Source organism: Ochlerotatus camptorhynchus, unplaced genomic scaffold (assembly GCF_037179485.1).
Source record: "Ochlerotatus camptorhynchus isolate MF236.1 unplaced genomic scaffold, CSIRO-AGI_Acam_v1.1 ptg000277l, whole genome shotgun sequence".
Lineage (NCBI taxonomy): Eukaryota > Metazoa > Arthropoda > Insecta > Diptera > Culicidae > Ochlerotatus > Ochlerotatus camptorhynchus.
Genome location: NW_027040766.1, coordinates 4,080,168 through 4,098,984, shown reverse-complemented (window position 1 = coordinate 4,098,984; position 18,817 = coordinate 4,080,168). Strand labels below are relative to the sequence as shown.

At 44.0% G+C, this 18,817-nt stretch overlaps 1 protein-coding gene across 1 annotated transcript in view; it reads left to right on the top strand.

Annotated features, from left to right (window-relative positions):
* The first annotated feature begins 1,549 nt into the window (after positions 1–1,549).
* The window catches only part of LOC135706324 (lamin Dm0-like), a 32,603-nt gene continuing 15,335 nt past the window's right edge, over positions 1,550–18,817 (top strand). Inside the window, exon 1 of the mRNA XM_065227934.1 lies at positions 1,550–2,354. Coding sequence (XP_065084006.1) covers positions 1,954–2,354 — 401 coding nt within the window. The 5' untranslated portion in view covers positions 1,550–1,953. The remainder of the gene's footprint in view (positions 2,355–18,817) is intronic.

The window sequence follows — 18,817 nt, the reverse complement described above, 5'->3', positions numbered from 1 at the left end:
GTCGAAAGGTACAGTAGCAGCACCTACCCCACCCGTGTCCCCTCGAGATCGTCAAGTCGACAATGACAGGAGCACTTATCGTGGTAGGGGTAAACAATAGTTGCAATTTCCAAACCTACGACTGGATGTCTTCCCTAATAAAAAATAACCATAAACGAACGATAACCCAAATCATTGAACTATTCCACAAATGGTTTGGATGATACCCAGAACACGTCGTTAAGCAAATTAACCATACAATTTTTATTAGGGTTCCTTCAAATAACAACTGAAGTGCGGTAAAAATCGGTAGAACTGTTTCAAACACACAGTGGGGGGGGGGGGGGGGGGGACACCCCTCACCACTCCTCTCCAAAGGGGGAGTTTGGTAAAGAGAGATGAAAAAACCGATTTGTACCTTCCTTAAAAGTTGTTCTAGCTCGCTATTCTAAAGTGAACCCTACACGATTGCTTTTATTGACAATAATCGTATTGTCAATACATGCTATATTGACGTCAATATATCGAGATTGACAATATTTCTGAATTCACATCATCAATATTATTGTCAATAATTCCCCTTCCCGTCAATATATTGATGCGTGTGGGGTTTGCTTAATACCTATATGCAATCTTCACACTACCGTACTCTAACGGAACTATCAACTCTCTGCTTTCATCTACTCCATCTATCGTATAAAAATTACCACTACAGTCTGTTATTTGAAATTAGCATCTTCAACTATAATTTTTAACCATTTTCGGAAAGCTCAGGTGATTCGCGTTTATGCGGGTTTTTGGGTTCCTGCACGATAGTACCGAGATGAGTGAAAAGAACTTACTTTTGGGTACCTTTTTATTACCGAGTACGTCGTTCAGGATAACAGCGAGATAAAGACTGAGCTTAAAAAAAATTAAATATTGAACACTACTGCACTACTTATAAGTGCTATGGGTCATATAGGACCTAATGCATTGTTCAGCTTGACTTGCTTTGCTTCTCGAAACCACCACCCCTTGGGCAAGCGCTTGAGTCGTCAAGGAGCATACATTTGACGCAACATAAAAATAGCTCAAACTCCCCCTTCGAATTTATTTTTCAACGACCGCGAACCGTTATCGCAGCATAGCTGTCAGTCACAACCGACCGAGACTCCAACGATTCGAGCAATTCCCGTTTGAGTGTGTGGTTGTGAAATTTCACCGTTTGATTTGCCGGCCGCTTTTTGAACACACTTTCAAACTGTCGTATTCGTATGCAATCTCCCACATCGCATCGCATCTCGAACCGAACCAAACCAAACGTAAGCGTGCATTCGTAAAAGTTCGACGTGTTTTGCCTTCATTTCGCGGTGGTGTGAGCACTGATGCTGTTTTCATTGTTATTCCTCACACGGGTTCCAGCCCGGTCGCGACTCGCCGTGTGTACATAACAAACCCGCCACACAGCAGCAGAGTAGTGCGAATCGAGTCAGCTAGTTTATGGTGTGCGTGTTGTTTCGGTCCGAGAAGAACAACCCAAATCGTTACCCGACGAAAAAGAAGAGGGAATCGAAACTTTTCAAGCAGTTTCATCATTAGGCGTGGGTTTTTTCTTCAGATCTGTACTTGAACGCGGCGACGGTGGTGTGTCATTCCCTGTGCTCGTCGGAAATTTATCAAGCCAAATCAAAATCTGGTGGAATTTCTTCCCGTTTCGGAGACCGGTAGTGAGGTTACATTTGAGTTTGGTGTCGTGAAAGTGCAGAAAGGTTCGCCTTTTTTACGGTGAAAAAATCGATTTTTGTGTTGCGGCCATCGAAAGCGCGGTGGCAGACGGAATACGAACCGAAGGGAAAATAAGAAGAAGGCAGGCCGTGTATTTTTGTGGCCCCCCGGTTTCAAACGACCACCAAAAGAGTGTGTGGTATTGAGGTTGTGTTTGTGTAGAGAAAGAAAGCAGTGTTCCTCTGCGAAGAAGCAAGGAGTTTCGAAATGTCTCAAAAAACGAAGAGATCCGGCGTTTCGACGCCCATTCCGGTGACGGCCAGCACTCCGGTGCAGGGAAGTTCCGGCATAGGAGCTCGCCCCTCCAGTCCGCTGAGTCCGACACGGCTCACCCGGCTGCAGGAGAAAGTTGATCTGATGAATCTGAACGATCGACTGGCCTGCTACATCGACCGGGTGCGCTACCTAGAGCAGGAAAATTCGCGCCTTACGGTCGAAGTCCGCAGCTCACAGGAAACCATCACTCGGGAGGTTTCCAACATCAAACAGATGTACGAACATGAGCTGACCGACGCCCGGAAGCTGCTGGACGAAACGGCCCGCGAGAAGGCCAAGCTCGAGATCGATGCCAAGCGAATATGGGAGGAGAACGATGATCTCAAAAAGAGGTAGGTTCCGATCTGCTGTTTGTTTTTGTAGGGATTCCTTTCGGCAAATTTTGAGCAGGGCCGGCGAGTCTCCGGTGGGAGTTATTTTTTTTTTTCGGTTGGGTGACGTCATGCGATTGCTAATCCACTGCCCGCCACCACCATCAACCTCGCTCGTGTTTACTCTAGCTTATGGCATTTTGTATTTTTATGACATTGCGTTCACACATTCATAGGATTTTTGTCCGTCAATCCGTGTTGTGCGGTTCTGGGTTTGTTTGTGTATGAATTTATAATAGAAGTGGCAAACAAATTACGGGGAACCTAACGAAGTGAAACCTTTCGGACGTAACGCGGAGTCGTTTCGGTTGGATCTTGGGATCGAATCAGATCTAACGTATGAATAAGCAAACAAACGAATCGAACGGTGATGTCACCCACGATCTCGTGTACGGGTTGGATCGATGACGTTTGCCTTGAACGGGGTTGTGACTGGTGCTGTGGATTGAATGATTGAAGCATGTTTTAAATCCATCCGTTGCGTCTTTCTGCAGAGGAAAATATCTCAATACTAGATTCTAGAAGAAAGCCAGAGTATGATAGGTGGACTCTGTGATCCGTACTCAACAAATTTACAAAGTATGTACTCAGCTCTTATGTTCAATCCATTAGCGAGCGATCTTGAAATTGACAGGTTAATTGCTTAATCATAAGTCAAGTGCATTGCTTTACAAGCGCTATAACCTACAACAATTTCAACCTGTACGCACGCTCGGAATGTTTCTCGCATTTCTCAGAGCTATACATGCAACAGATAACAAGAATTCATGATCAGATTCCGGTCATTCATTTACCTACAATCTTGTACAATGGAGATGATATCACCCAACAACCTTCTCTCGTTGTTTGTAAACGTACTACACACCTTCAAATATATAATTTAACGCTGTTTCGGTGAAACTGTTTACATAAAACATACCAAAATATAGCTTCGCTCAAAACAAAACAAATCATCAACCGTGAATGTGTCGTTCAGGGGAAACCTTTCAAGCTCGAGCTTCTTCTCCAAATTTACTTTAAACCGAGAGGCTTTAAATCCAACCTCCATGTGTCCACCGCATCATGATTGTCATAAAAAAATGTGTGACTCGACCTGAATGCGCGAACGCAACTCGGCACGGACATATGATGTCATCCGGATATTTTAAATCATTGATCTTACTTGGATGGATTTACACGAAGCACACGGCTGGCAGTGACGTCATCATCGATCGTTAATATCCGTTACACCTTGCTCAATGACGACCGTGGGATCGGTAATCGGTTTGAACGGTTCTCGGTACACTGAATCTTGTGATTTTATGGATCGATTGCTCCCTATTTGGCAGATAACAATTTGCCTGCGTTAAATATCAAAGGTGCACTCATGGCAATGCCTCAGATGACCTTTTCCAAGCCGTTCGTTTATCCTACATCCATTCAAAACTAGCTCACTAATACAAAATATCGATTTTTCTTCACTCGCCTGCATTTTAGACGCTCTATGTTTGTACACCGAGTGAAAACACGCAAAGAGAAGATTTTTATCACCTTAGCTATTGTTGTGTGATGTTGCATTACAATGTTAGGAGAGGGCGGCTCATACAACGCTCCCAAGGTGTAACGATCCCAATCCATTTCTCCCTTTCCTCTGCGCTTGGAGATGACCTCATTCCAAGCGAGGATACGACCGATCCAAGCATTTATTCAAATTCATATAAGAACACGCTGATTAATGCCTTATTCCAGCGAACGCATCGCCTTCAAACATTTTCTCACAGAGCTGACGGTTCTGTATACTTAACGGACTCTGTCGATGTGTGCTGCCTGGCATGGCAGCCAGGCCGCTTCGTTCGCTTCATTCGGAATATAAACAAAGTGCAAACACACAAATTCAACCAACTATTCTAGACGAACATGTGAACAGGACGAATGAGTTAAGTGTAAACAATGACTTTAAGCGTCGATTCGTCACGGATCACAATATTCTCACGTAATCCTACTACACCCTATGATATGTTAGTTTGCGTGAGTGTGTTGTGGTTCGTGAGAAATCGACGTTTAAAATCGTAAACATTGACTCACTGGCCCTTTTCAAATGTCCGTTGAGCATTCAAGCGTTGCGTCCTGCTCGGACCCGGATTGACTGCGTAACGCATCTTTAATCAAATTGATTCGGATGCCTCCCCCTTGACGTGTGTGTTTTGAATGTTTTGACCGTTTAGAAATAATCTATCTATGCTATTCAAGTACGGAAACGATTTCGAGTAGTTCTGAATTGAAAATATACCGCCCTGCTGCTGCGGCTGCTGGTGGTAATAATACGGTTATTATCGCCATGTGTCGCAAACTGCTTTCCATAGTGGGTTTAATCGACCACCACATGGCCACACGCCGGGTCCTCTCCCTCTCGTTGATGGGCTGGCTGTGATGGTGCAATATGAACGTTCTATGTGTTTGAGAACAGGAATGCCAATTCACACTGCACGCTGTTCTAATCTTAGTCATGGCTTGATTTTTCGCACGTTTGTTTGCTAGCACTTAAGTTGCGAGGGAAAGTGATGGATGTTTCGAAATACATAATCTCGATTACTTTTTCAAAGGGACGTATCTGCTTTTGTGAACAAAGGGTTCAAACGTCAATTTGTCGAAAGTCTTAGCACTCTAACGCGCAAACTAACAACATCATCAGAAAGAGTAAAAATGTTTCCCCAACAAGCTGGTGTTGTTAGTTTGCGTGGGAGTGCTAAAATTTTCGACAAATTAATCTTTGAGCCTTTGTTTACAAAAGGAGAGAAAGAAAACAAGCATATCTTAAATAGTATCTCAATTTAATAAAATGCAGCAGATGCTTCCATTTTATAGAAAACGATTTCGATAAACTAATCTGGTTTCCGTAGGCCGTTCGCAATTGTTTGTTTATTGTTGTTTTACATCAACAGGCTGGATGAAGCCCCAATGACATTCAAGCATGGTCATAACATAAAAAAATTAAAAAAAACATATATCTTATAGTCAACTCCTGCCGGCGAAAAACAGAAGAAAACTTTCGACGAAGCGTATCACGGGAGAGATGAAAGTCGAAGTTCTCTGCAGTCCGCAAATCGCACCGTATGCTCCATAATTTGTGCGACGTAGAGGCAGTCTTAGCCTAAGGTTATTACGAAGCGGTCGGGGTTGAACATTCAGGTCAATTTGCCTCAGGATAGCCTCGCAATCTGTCCTTCCTTGCAGGATATCGGCCACGGTTAGCGCTCTGCTTGTGTCTCTTCTAGTCCGGAGAAGTTCTAGGTCGATAAGTTGACAACGGCTTTCGTAACTGGGTAATCGAAACGGATCATTCCAAGGCAATCTACGCAACGCAAAACGAAGAAAGCGACGTTGAACAGATTCAATTCTCTCGGCACCGTTGTTGTAGTTTGGGTTCCAAACCGCTGAACAATACTCAAGCGTCGATCGAACAAGCGAACAATAGAGAGATTTTAGACAGTAGATATCAGTGAAGTTTTTAGCTATCCTAAAAATGAACCCTAAAGTTCTTGACGCCTTATCGACAACATATGCAATGTGTTGCTTGAATGAAAGCTGCGAATCCAAGATCACAGCCAAGTCTTTCACCTGATTCACGCGTTCGATTGTCGAGCCAAGCAGGTCATAGCTAAATATTATCGGTTGTTGTTTTCGTGAGAACGTAATAGCGGAGCATTTGGCTGGGTTCACTACCATTCTGTTTAACCTGCACCAACTAGCGAATACATTCAGTTGACGTTGAAGAAAGTGACAGTCAGCAATGGAGCAGATTCGTAGGAAGATTTTGAGGTCATCTGCATATGATAACCGAGGAGCTTCGATGACCAGATGCACGTCGTTGAAGTACAGTATAAAAATTAACGGTCCCATGTGGCTTCCCTGAGGTATACCTGATGTGGCGAAGAAGCTAGCTGATCTGCAATCTCCTATGGCAACCTTTAGTTGCCGACCGGTAAGATATGATCGAAACCAACTCAGAAGATTACCGCATACACCGAGCCTGCCGAGTTTAGCAATCGCAATAGCAAGGTTCAACTTGTCGAATACTGCGGATAGGTCTGAATAAATAACGTCCGTTTGAACCCGATCCGACATGCTTTCGGTTATATACGATGTGAGACACAGCAGATTGGTGGTTATAGAGCGGCCGACAGTAAACCCATGTTGATCAGCACTCAAATACTGCTTGCAATGGGACAGCAACGGTTCCATAATCACAAGCTCGAATAGCTTCGAAACGGCACTTAACGATGTAATTCCTCCATAGTTATCCACAGCTCGTTTCCTTCCTTTTTTGTGGACGGGAAACGTGCGCAAATTTCCAGCAAGATGGAAATATGCCACCTGAGAGAGACATTCGGAACAGGCGAAGAAGCGGAATTAACAAGCTAGCAATATGTCTCTTCAAAAATACAGATGGAACTCCATCAGGTCCAGGATTGAAGAATGACTTGAGCAGAGTCGCGGCCTTAGAAATCATTTCTGCATTAACATCAATTGCACCTAGCGTTTGATCGTTAACTGGAACGTTCCTGGCAGCCAGGTTAAAGGGTTATACGGTCAAAATTTGGTCAATATCAACTTGACGTATTTCTTTCAATTTTGCATTTAAAAAACCTGAACACCCCTCATTTTGAAGGTGTGTGTGTGTAGAATGTTGCTCCTATTTTGATTTTGGAATTCACTCTTCAGTTGTCAAAATGCCGTCCAAGCAAGAAGAGCAGCGTATCAAAATTTTGCTCGCGCATCGCGAAAATCCGAGCTACTCGCACGCAAAGTTGGCAAAATCCCTAAAAGTTGCCAAATCAACCGTTACAAATGTAATTAAAGTGTTTGGGGAACGTTTGTCGACAGCCAGGAAGTCTGGATCGGGGGGAAATCGAAAACCGGAAGCCGCTGAGACGACAAAGAGAGTTGCCGGTAGTTTCAAGCGAAACCCTAACCTCTCTCTCCGAGATGCCGCAAATAAGCTGGGTGTATCGTCTACAACCGTGCATCGAGCCAAAAAACGAGCCGGACTATCGACTTACAAGAAGGTAGTGACTCCAAATCGCGATGATAAACAAAATACGACGGCCAAAGCGCGATCCCGGAGGCTGTACACGACGATGCTGACGAAGTTTGACTGCGTGGTAATGGACGACGAAACCTACGTCAAAGCCGACTACAAGCAGCTTCCGGGACAGGAGTTTTATACGGCAAAAGGAAGGGGAAAGGTAGCAGATGTTTTCAAGCACATGAAACTGTCAAAGTTCGCAAAGAAATATCTGGTTTGGCAAGCCATCTGTACCTGTGGCTTGAAAAGCAGCATTTTCATAGCTTCCGGGACTGTCAACCAAGAAATTTACGTGAAAGAGTGTTTGAATAAACGTCTGCTGCCTTTCCTGAAGAAACACGGTTGTTCCGTACTGTTTTGGCCGGATTTGCCATTACGGTAAAAAGGCCATGGAGTGGTACGCCGCCAACAACGTGCAGGTGGTTCCCAAGGACAAGAACCCTCCCAACACGCCAGAGCTCCGCCCAATTGAGAAATACTGGGCTATTGTCAAGCGGAACACAAAGAAGACCAAAAAAACTGCTAAGGGCGAGCAGCAGTTCAAGGCAAACTGGCTTTCTGCGGCGAAGAAGGTGGACAAGGTGGCTGTACAAAATCTGATGGCAGGGGTCAAGCGTAAGGCCCGGCAATTCGGATTTGGAAAAGCGGAAGCCTAACTGAATATTTTTCCTGAATTTTATACTAATTGAACTTGAAAAAGAAATTTAATTTGATTTTTTAAATAAACGATTTACACGCGTTTTCCATTGACCAAATTTTGACCGTATCACCCTTTAATATGGTCGTCAGTTAGTATCTCATTAGTGAATACACTGGCAAACTTTTCGGAAAAAAGGTGGCATATATCCTGAACAGTGGCAGCAACTTCTCCAGGGATTGGGGGCTTTCTACGGCGCGTTCCGGGTTTCCATGATTGGGAGTTACAGAGGCATCATCACAATGACTAACATAGTCAGAATTGCTGAAAATTTGATCGGCATCAGGCAGTGAATAGTCAATATATTGATTGTACTTGCTTGTAGATGCTTGGGAGACTTCACCACCGATCTCGACCGCAGGGCCAGAACGACTCTGATGGCAGGAAATAGAACGACTTTGATGGCGGGAAACAGCTAGCGCGACTGGATCGAGCGGTTGCTGATGCTGATTTTCAAAATTATTTCAAACTACTACTCGACAGTTCTAAAATTTGAAACCGTCAAAAATGAAACTGCAACACGATTTAGTACGAACGGAGCAGGAGATTCTGATTCAAAAATTTTTGCTTGGAACAAGATGATTACAACAACGTAATCCAGTGTCAGGTAACAAGTTCGAGCCACGCGAAAAGCTACCGGACGATTCTGCTGTCAAAACATGCAGTCACTGAACAGAATGTCTTGGAAAAATATCCGGAGATGTGTTTGAAGACCTATGAGCAACTGAAGGTCAGACAGGTGAATACAGCTGAAGATCTTCAGAAGCATTGAAAAAATATCCTGATAAGATTTTGGAGACCTGTGAGCACTTTTGGTTTTTGCAGTAATTTCACCTGCTATCACGATAGAATATCTGAGGGACGTTATTTAAATTGCTGGACAGTTGAATATCTTCAGAATAAAACTTGATTATCCTGAAGTATTGAAAAAAATATCATGAGAAGTTATTGGAGACCTATGAGCACCTTAAAAAACTTTGCAATAATTTCTGAGACACCTAGAGAATCTCTGATATTTGATCATCCTGAAGTATTGAGAAAATATCCTGAGATGTTTTTGAAAACCCATGAGCACCCGAAGGCCTTAGGAATAATTTTTGAGACACCTGGTATCATGGAGAATTTCTGAAAGACGTTATTTGAATGTTGGACAGTTAAAGATCTTCAGATTAATAGTTGATCATCCTGAAGTATTGAAAAAATATCCAAAGATTTTTTTGTACAGCTGATCTGATGGGGTCTGATCACCTGAAGAAGGTCTTTGGTACAATTTCTGAGTCCCGTGGCATCATAAGAGAATATCTAAGAGGCGTAATTTGAATTGTTGGATACCTTCAGAATAGTACCTATTATAAAAAAATATCTTGAAGATTTAATGATGATCTCGGATCACCTGATGGAGAATATCTGAGAAACGCGATTTGAATTATTGGACAGTTTCTTCACCTCGTTTTCCCCTAGCCGTCTGCCATCTGTCAGATTAGAAGCTCCGCAAATACATCCATAGACATTTGAAACAGAGTTCTGGAGTAACTTTTGAAATTTTAATGGTACTCACTCCCTGAGTTAAAGTCAAATTTACTTTAAACAGAATCAAGTGCACGGAGCCCATCCCCATCAACTCGAGCAACTCGATCGAACATGTGGTTGACCCGAGGTGAACTCTTGCCAGGATAGGGTTATGTCAACGAGGAATTGCCGGCGGCCACCAACCACCGGAAACCATTGACCTTATTATGGCAGGCTGCCCAATACTTGCACCTACACCGAATGCCACTACGGAGTCGCAAAGATTGTGCACCAACAGTTGGCGCTACAATGTGGTCTTTTGGAACCCCGATCCTTTACTGGAAAATAATCGTTCCAAGCTGTACTGGGATCGCAGCGTATTGACTGATCTCTTCATCCAGCAGAACCACCCAGACGTTATGGTGGTTTATGACAAAGTCGTCATCACTGGCATCGCCGTTCCACTGAACCGTAACCTGGAAACGGCTATAAAATCACCAAGTATTGACCATTGACCGTGCAGTTGAAGGCATTCTAGGTATTGTTGGAGGTCCCGAAGAAGCTGCTGGAAACCTTGAAGGTGTAAAGATGGAGTAGGAGTGACCCGTTATCCAGAAGTCGGTAATACTCAGCCCCTGCACCATCGTCCGAAACGTTCTGGCCCATGTCGATACGCCAACCAAATTAATGAAAGCTAAAGCTGAATTGTGTTCCATGAATTTCTCGGAAATCGTAATTTATCAACTAATGCCCGAATATAGGGATTCTTCCCATTCACGATGATACTGTTAATTTGCTTGGGTCATCAATTTACATTTTCGTGCCTGAAAAATTGTGCATCAAGTGTCTGTTTAGGAAACAGAAGGTTGGGATCTTGCATTAAAACTATTTAAAACAATGAGCAGTTTTGGTCGTCTGCATCACTCGAACAATAATCTAAGGCTTGTACCACATAAGGGAAATGGGAATAAAATATCCATAGCGGCCAACCTTGTATCTCAGTTGCTAGTTGATACGATGTCGACTATGTGAATATAAGCAAAAATCTGTTTAAGGAAAGCAATTCTAAATTCAAGCTGAACATTGCATTAGGTCCTAAGTAACATTGACAGAATCTCTTCGTCGATCTAGTACGTTTAAATTTGAACATATGCCAGCATGTTTTCGACATCATATCAACTAGCAACTGAGATATAAGGGGGAACATCTTGGCTTGGGTTCAGCCTAAATTTATAAAAAAGAAAAATAATTTTATTTTAGAAGGAAAACCACGCAAGAAAAGATATTTCTTGAAACAGCTGGCTTAGATCTAATTTTGGGTCTACTAAGCACAACCGAAGACATCTTATGAAATATACAAACCCTTCTTCCGAGGATGTAATCTTTGCTATCAAATTCGTTCGAAACATTTACCTTTGAGCGGCAGATGGCGCGATTGTACCTGTCTCATAGCGTTCGTATGATAAAATCGAAGAGTTGCCAGTCTTCTTGATTTGTTGTCTTCGGCACAACCCACCCTTCGCCTAATATATTTTTCGAGTTGATTTTTTTTTCACAAAATGGAATGTTTTCATGCAGATGACTTCAAAATTTATTTACCTTTCCGTACGTACCGTAAGATTTGATAAAGAGAAACAAATTGTTGAGATATTTGTTAAAAATCTAACACTACTTCTTGGACCCAAACTCGGCCTTCTTCTTCTTCCTCGCATTTCAAGTTTATTGCGTATCGCATATTAGCTTATTGCGTGCTCTCAACTTAGTGTTCTGGATGCACTTCCACAGTTATTAATTGAGAGCAGTGGCGTCGCCCTAACCTCAATCTACCTGTTCAACAACTTTCAAAACGTAAACAAACAAAACAATATTGGTTTCAATGGATACAAATCAGTGAAACTAGAAGATCCTATGCCTTTTGAAACTGATTTGAATGTAAGTGTTGGGGACAACTGGAAAACGGAGTACCCCTATCCACTCCGCCGCCGCTGGACTCGCGGGTGACTGTTTTATCCGTCATCCATCAGATGTCAACAAAGCGCATAAAGAGTGAATGAGATATGTTGTCATCATGTATGTAAATAGAAGTGTTTTTAGTTCGTCATCGTAACAACGTGTTTTATTTTCATTCCGAGTTTTTAATTAGTTTTAATTTGTATTCGCGTCCAATGTTCGCGTATCGCGAGTTCGGCCACCACGTACGGGCGCGGGATACAAAAGTGGCGACTTCGGGAGTGCAAAAGTTGTGAAAAGTGGTGAAAATATCCCATCACAACGTTACCCACAGTAAAACGAAGAAGAATGGATGACAACTCGTTCGACGGGAATCCGGGTCCGATTCAGCCGGGAAATGGACAGCAGATGCCTACCGGGAATGTGCGACCGATTCCGCAGCAGCAACAGTTCAGAAATCCGCCTCCAGCCGGACAAGTGGACCCGTACCTGCTATGGTTTCAGCAGCAGCAGCAGGGTTATGTCACGGACCTTTTTCGGCAGCAGCAGGCGGTGATAAGGCAGCAGCAGGAGGTTATGCAGCAACAACAGCAAGCGTTTATGGCCCAGCAGGAGCAGCTGATTCGCAGTATAATGACATCGATCCAGGTGCAGGTCCCAGCAAATCCGGAAGCTGTTTTAGATTCCTTGGCGAACAATATCAAGGAGTTCAGATACGATCCCGACAGCAATGTTACGTTCGCTGCGTGGTATAGTCGATATGAGGACTTGTTCGCGAAGGATGCCAACCGACTCGACGGAGGAGCAAAAGTGCGCTTGCTGATGCGAAAGCTGGGGATGTCGGAGCACGAAAGATATATCAGCTTTATTCTGCCAAAGGCACCGAAAGATTTTGACTTTGCGGTGACGGTAAAAAAGTTGACCAGCTTGTTCGGTGCTGCCGAATCTGTGATTAGCCGGAGGTATCGTTGCCTGCAAATCGTCAAGCAGCCACAGGAGGATTATGTGACGTATGCATGCCGCATTAACAAATCGTGCGTCGAGTTCGAGCTGTCCAAGCTATCGGAGGAGCAGTTCAAGTGTCTCGTATTCGTGTGTGGCTTGAAGTCGGACAAAGATGCAGATGTGCGGATGCGGCTGTTGTCGAAGATTGAGGAGCGGAATGATGTTACGCTGGAACAGCTGTCGGAAGAGTGTCAACGTTTGTTGAACTTGCGGCACGATACTGCGATGATTGAGGAGAACTCAATGTCTGTGAAAGCCTTGAAGACGAAGCAGTACCGTTTCAAGGGAACCTCGCCGTCGAAGTTCAACCAGTCCGGCAGTGAGAAGGGTAGTTGGAAAGCGAGCAGCGGGAAGACTAGTCCAGAAACAGCTTGTTGGCTATGCGGTGGCATGCATTACGCCAGGGAGTGCACGTACAAAAGCCATAAGTGCAGCGATTGCAGCCAGGTAGGCCATAAGGATGGCTACTGTCGGAGTGCAGCGAAGGTAAAATTCAGGCGACGGAAGCCCAACGTTGCAGCGGCCAAGGTAGTGACTGTGAATTCGTGCAGTGTGCAGGAGCGTCGAAAGTACGTGCCGGTTGGAATCAATGGATTACCGGTGCGTATGCAAATCGATACGGGGTCTGACATCACGATAATTTCGTCGGATACCTGGTGCAAGATTGGCAGCCCTTCAACGTCTGCGTCGACGATCATCGCAAAGACAGCCAGTGGTAGGCCATTGCAGATTGAAGGTGAGTTTTCTTGTTATCTTTCCATTGATCGGCGAGTGTTGCGTGGCTTGATTCGGGTCACCAAGGAACAGTTACACCTGTTCGGTTCTGACACGATCGATGCTTTCGGATTGTGGTCGGTTCCTTTCGATTCAATTTGCAACCAGATCAGCAGCTGCGCAAAGTATATCGCTACCTTCAAGAAGGATGGCCAGAAGTGTCGACGATCGAAGATCCTGAGATTCGACGGTTCCATGGGCATAGAGATTCGTTGTGTTCTGTTGGGAAATGCATCATGTTCGGTGAACGCTTGGTGATTCCTGAGAAGCATCGACTGCGGTGCATGCGGCAGTTACACCAGGGACATCCAGGGATACAACGCATGAAGTCCATAGCAAGGAGTTATGTGTACTGGCCATCGATTGACGATGAAATCGTTGGGTTCGTGAAGGCATGCAAGCACTGCGCATCCGTGGCAAAATCTCCACCGCATTCCCCACCGGTTCCGTGGCCAAAGCCTAGTGGTCCATGGAAGCGTGTCCACGTAGATTATGCCGGCCCCATTGACGGAGTCTACTACCTGCTAGCCATCGATGCCCATTCGAAGTGGCCTGAAGTGGTGCCTACGCAACGAATAACATCCACAGCAACGATCAGCATTCTACGGAACATCTTCGCCCGCCTAGGAATGCCCGAAACGCTCGTTAGTGACAATGGTACGCAGTTTACGAGCAGCGAGTTCCAGAAGTTCTGCAGTGACAGCGGAATTGATAACGTCACCACGGCACCTTTTCATCCTCAGTCAAACGGTCAGGCTGAAAGGTTCGTGGACACATTCAAGCGGGCGCTGAAGAAAATCCAGGAGGGGAAGAACTGTGTTGGTGAAGCGTTGGACATTTTCCTTCTAACCTACCGTACAACGCCAAATCGTCAGGTCGAAGATGGAAAATCACCGTCCGAAGCTATGTTTGGGCGTCGCATCAGAACCAGTTTGGATCTACTTCGCCCTCCGCCGGCGCGTCCGCCGATAGAGCCTAATCCAGACGATGAAGTAAGGAGAAGTTTTTCTGCACACGATTCGGTCTACGCAAAGGTGTACAGCAATAATAAATGGCGCTGGGCACCAGGAGTCGTTTGCGGCAAGATCGGCAAAGTGATGTACACGGTCTGGGTTGAGGATCGTAGAATGGTTCGAGCACACGTCAACCAGCTGCGCAGTCGTGGTGGTACTCCAGTTAGCAATCGTACGTCACAATCGTCGGCACCACCACTCGACGTTCTGTTAGATGCGTGGAGTATTCCTAGAACCACGTTGGTACCGGCAGCACCATCTCCACTACCAGGACCATCGACTTCGCCGGATCTTCCGAATCCTCAGGCCCCGAATGCTGAGTCTACACCGTTGCCACCTGTATCGTCCTTGTCCTCGTCGTTAGCTACGTCTTCGTCCTCATCATCATCGTCTACGTCTACATCAGCAGCATCTCCAGAGTTCGCTTCAGCAGATAGCGGACCAGCTACACCGGTACAACTTCCACGCCGGTCTTCTCGTATCCGAAGGCCGCCGCAGTGGTTTGACCCGTACCACCTCTATTAAAGAGGGGGGATGTTGGGGACAACTGGAAAACGGAGTACCCCTATCCACTCCGCCGCCGCTGGACTCGCGGGTGACTGTTTTATCCGTCATCCATCAGATGTCAACAAAGCGCATAAAGAGTGAATGAGATATGTTGTCATCATGTATGTAAATAGAAGTGTTTTTAGTTCGTCATCGTAACAACGTGTTTTATTTTCATTCCGAGTTTTTAATTAGTTTTAATTTGTATTCGCGTCCAATGTTCGCGTATCGCGAGTTCGGCCACCACGTACGGGCGCGGGATACAAAAGTAAGCATGACCCTAAATAACGTTTTCAAAGTTGTTGAACAGGTAAAAAGTGAGGTTACGCGACGCCACTGATTGAGAGTTTTCGATGCCTGTACCATTTTTGCATTAGTATAATTGTGTGGCAAGTCCAATCATGCTTCTATGCCCAGGGAAGTCGAGAAATTTTCCAGCCTGGTCTTGCTTTGTAGCTGCGCCTTTACCGACTGATCTAAGGGAGGCCCCCCAAACTCGGCCTACGGATTCTAAATTAGGCCTAATGCATTGAAACGCCAATCGGTGGGAATGCCTTTTTTTGTTTTTGAGAAAAATGGGTGTAAACATTCATTTTACGCGTTCTCATTTACTTCGTTCGGTAGCTTTTGAAGTAAAGTATCGTACCAAACGCATAATTGACTTGTTAACTCTGAAACAATGGATTTATTTGCAGCTCGATAGACTAAAAATGAGCGATTAGTCGAAGTAGTGCTCTACCCTATCTCTGAACACTACCAAAATTAACGTTTTGATTGATGCAAGTTGTTAGGTAGGGTAAATTATGGCTTCGGCACCCATTGACTGTTTTCGGCAACCGAAATTGAAACGTTAATTTCACTGTATTTTCCCATCAAAACTCTTCGCTGAATGTATTAAGCCGATTCCTAACCTTTTCAGCTTCAATCTGATTACATTTTTACGACTGTGCAATCCTGTTCTGCCATATTTTTCTTTAAATGAAATATACACACTACAAAATACGGCTGATTTCGAGTTGCCGATAATAGAACAGCTGGTTAACACGCAGTTCAAATGGAAAGGGTGCCGAAGAAAAAGAGACTGCCGACAATAGTCACACTCACATGAGAAGTTTGCAGCGTTGTAAAAACATGTTCAACCCGTTTTGATCAATTCTGTCGATTGGAATTGGTAGAACAGCAAGCAGCAGATAAATGTCAACAAACAAACCTGTCATGTGTGTGTGTGACGCTGAGAAATCGCTAATAGAAGTACGGACGCTGCTTAGATTGACGAGAATACGTAAATTCCCCTACATGCTTTGTTTTTCGGCTCGATAGCTCAACTGGTATGTTTATTAGAAAAATAGTAGATATTTTCAAAATTACCATTTGTAGGGCATCATACCATCATGCGCCCCGCGAATTGTAGTGGTAAAAGCATAACCATCAGGCGTAAACATTCGAAATTCTTCCACAGATAAAGCCTAAATTGCTTAGTTGGCATGAAATCAGTGTGCGAATTTTACCCCGTAGTATTTCGAAAACAGGTTTTTGGGGTCTTTTGTTTTATCCAGTTCGCTTATTTGTAAGGCTCAATCGCGTTAGCTTTACGGAGCCGATAATTCATTGTTCTTTGTTTGTAACAAAATTCACTTAATTCTATGTCTAGTAGGAGTTGGGCCGAATACTCGCGGCTTATCCGAGGTTAGAGGGGTACATTGTCGAAGGATAGAAAAAGGAGAGGAGTTTGGGGGTAGGGTTTCGTTGTCTCATCAGAGCGATGTCGCCAGTATGAACGGTAGTGTGGTTCTAGATTCGAGACTATCCGAGAAAATGAAGTAATGATCTGTGGGCATGTTGGAAATCATCCCCAATGCTAAGTTGATTGCCGTCAGCTCAGCAGCATAAACGGTACAAAGTTCCTGAAGTTTGCGGAAGGCGCTAAAGTTTTCATTGGAGACACCGAAGCCAGTGGATCCATTGAGACGTGACCCGTCTGTAAATTATCTTTTCACGCAATTAACGTGTTGGTACTTTTCAGTAAAAATACGCGGGATAATAATAGTTCGAAGTTGATCTGGAATCCCATGAGTTGCTTGTTTCATGTTCAGATCATATTCAATTGAGGAACTACAATTGGTGAAGTGAGCACGGTCTGGAGTGTAACAAGGAAGACACATATCTGACGATATGTAGTGGTGGTAGATTCGCATAAATCGAGATTGTGTGTTCAGCCCAAGAATTTCTTCAAAATTTGCAATTATAAGTGTGTTCGTAACTCCGCATTTGATTAGTATTCTCGGTTCTGAAGAGGTGTTACTCCTGCCAGAATCTCTAGAATCATGTTATGCGTTGAGTGCATACAGCCAAGAGCAATACGCAGACAAAGATATTGAATTCGTTCCATTTTTATTAGGTGACATTTTCTTGCCGAGAGAAAGCAGACAGAACCGTACTCTAGAACAGAGAGAATTGTTGTTTTATAAAGCGTTATAAGGTCTCCCGGATGAGCACCCCACCATGTGCCGCAAATTGAACGGAGAAAGTTGGTCCTCTGCTGACATTTTTGCTTCAAATACGTAATATGGGTATTCCAAGTGCACTTTGAATCAAACCAGACCCCAAGGTACTTGAAAGACAATGATTGAGTAATGTTTCTGCCCAAAAGATTAAGATGCATTTGGGCTGGGTACCGCTTTCGAGTAAACACTACCAGTTCAGTTTTCTGCGGCGAGAATTCGATCCCTAGATTCCTAGTCCAAGAAGACAAGTTATCTAAGGAACTTTGCAATGGTCCTTGCAAGTCCACGGCATGTGGACCTTTTACGGAAACCACACCGTCATCTGCAAGTTGTCTTAGCGTTCATTGTTCTGCCAAACAGTTGTCGATATCTTTGACATAAAAGTTATAAAGAAGAGGGCTGAGACATGAGCCTTGGGGCAGGCCCATGTAACTAATTCTGGAAGTTGTCAGTTTTCCAAGAGAAAAGTTCATTTGCTTTTCTTACAACAAATTGTACAAGAAATTATTTAAATTTCCAGAAAGTCCACATCTGTGCAGATTGTCTGACAGAATTCCAATGGAAACTGAATCAAAAGCCCCCTTTAATGTCCAAGAATACTGAAGCCAATTGCTCCTTGTGCGCAAAGGCCAGTTGAATATCAGTGGAAAGCAGCGCTAGACAATCGTTTGTTCCTTTGCTCTTGCGGAACCCAAACTGTGTATTTGATTGATAGCAAGTTATTTGCTTCGACTCACTGATCGAGTCTCCGAAGGATCATTTTCTCCAACAATTTCCTAATGCACGAAAGCATAGCAATCGGACGGTATGAGTTATGGTTAGACGCTGGTTTGTCAGGTTTTTTAATGGCTATTACTTTAACCTGTCTCCATTCAGGCGGTACAATGCTGTTTTCTAGTAAAGAATTGAATAAGTCTAGCAAGCGTCTTTTAGCGATATCTGGGAGATTTTTCAGAATATTGAACTCAATCATATCGCTTCCCGGTGAGGAGTTGTTCGATGAAAGAAGAGCCATAGAAAATTCCAGCATTGTGAATGGTCTATCCAGAAAGCCGCCGCTCGGAGGCGCTTCTCGAAGAGTGTTGGTCTTTTTAATGTTATCAATTTAAACAAAAAATGGCAATTTTCGTTAAGCATATCAATTGTGATATCTTACCAGTAGCCTAATACAACATTTTGATTGCAATTAAATATTGATTTAGTTTGTGGATTAAACGGAGATCTTCCTTAGCATGGGCATTTTACTCCAATCTCTCTTACGAATTTGTACCACTTGGTCAATGCTATAGCTATGGCATAAATCATAAGCAGCTTGGTTTGGGAGTCGTAAATAGTAGGAATTTCCAATTTTTGATGGAGTG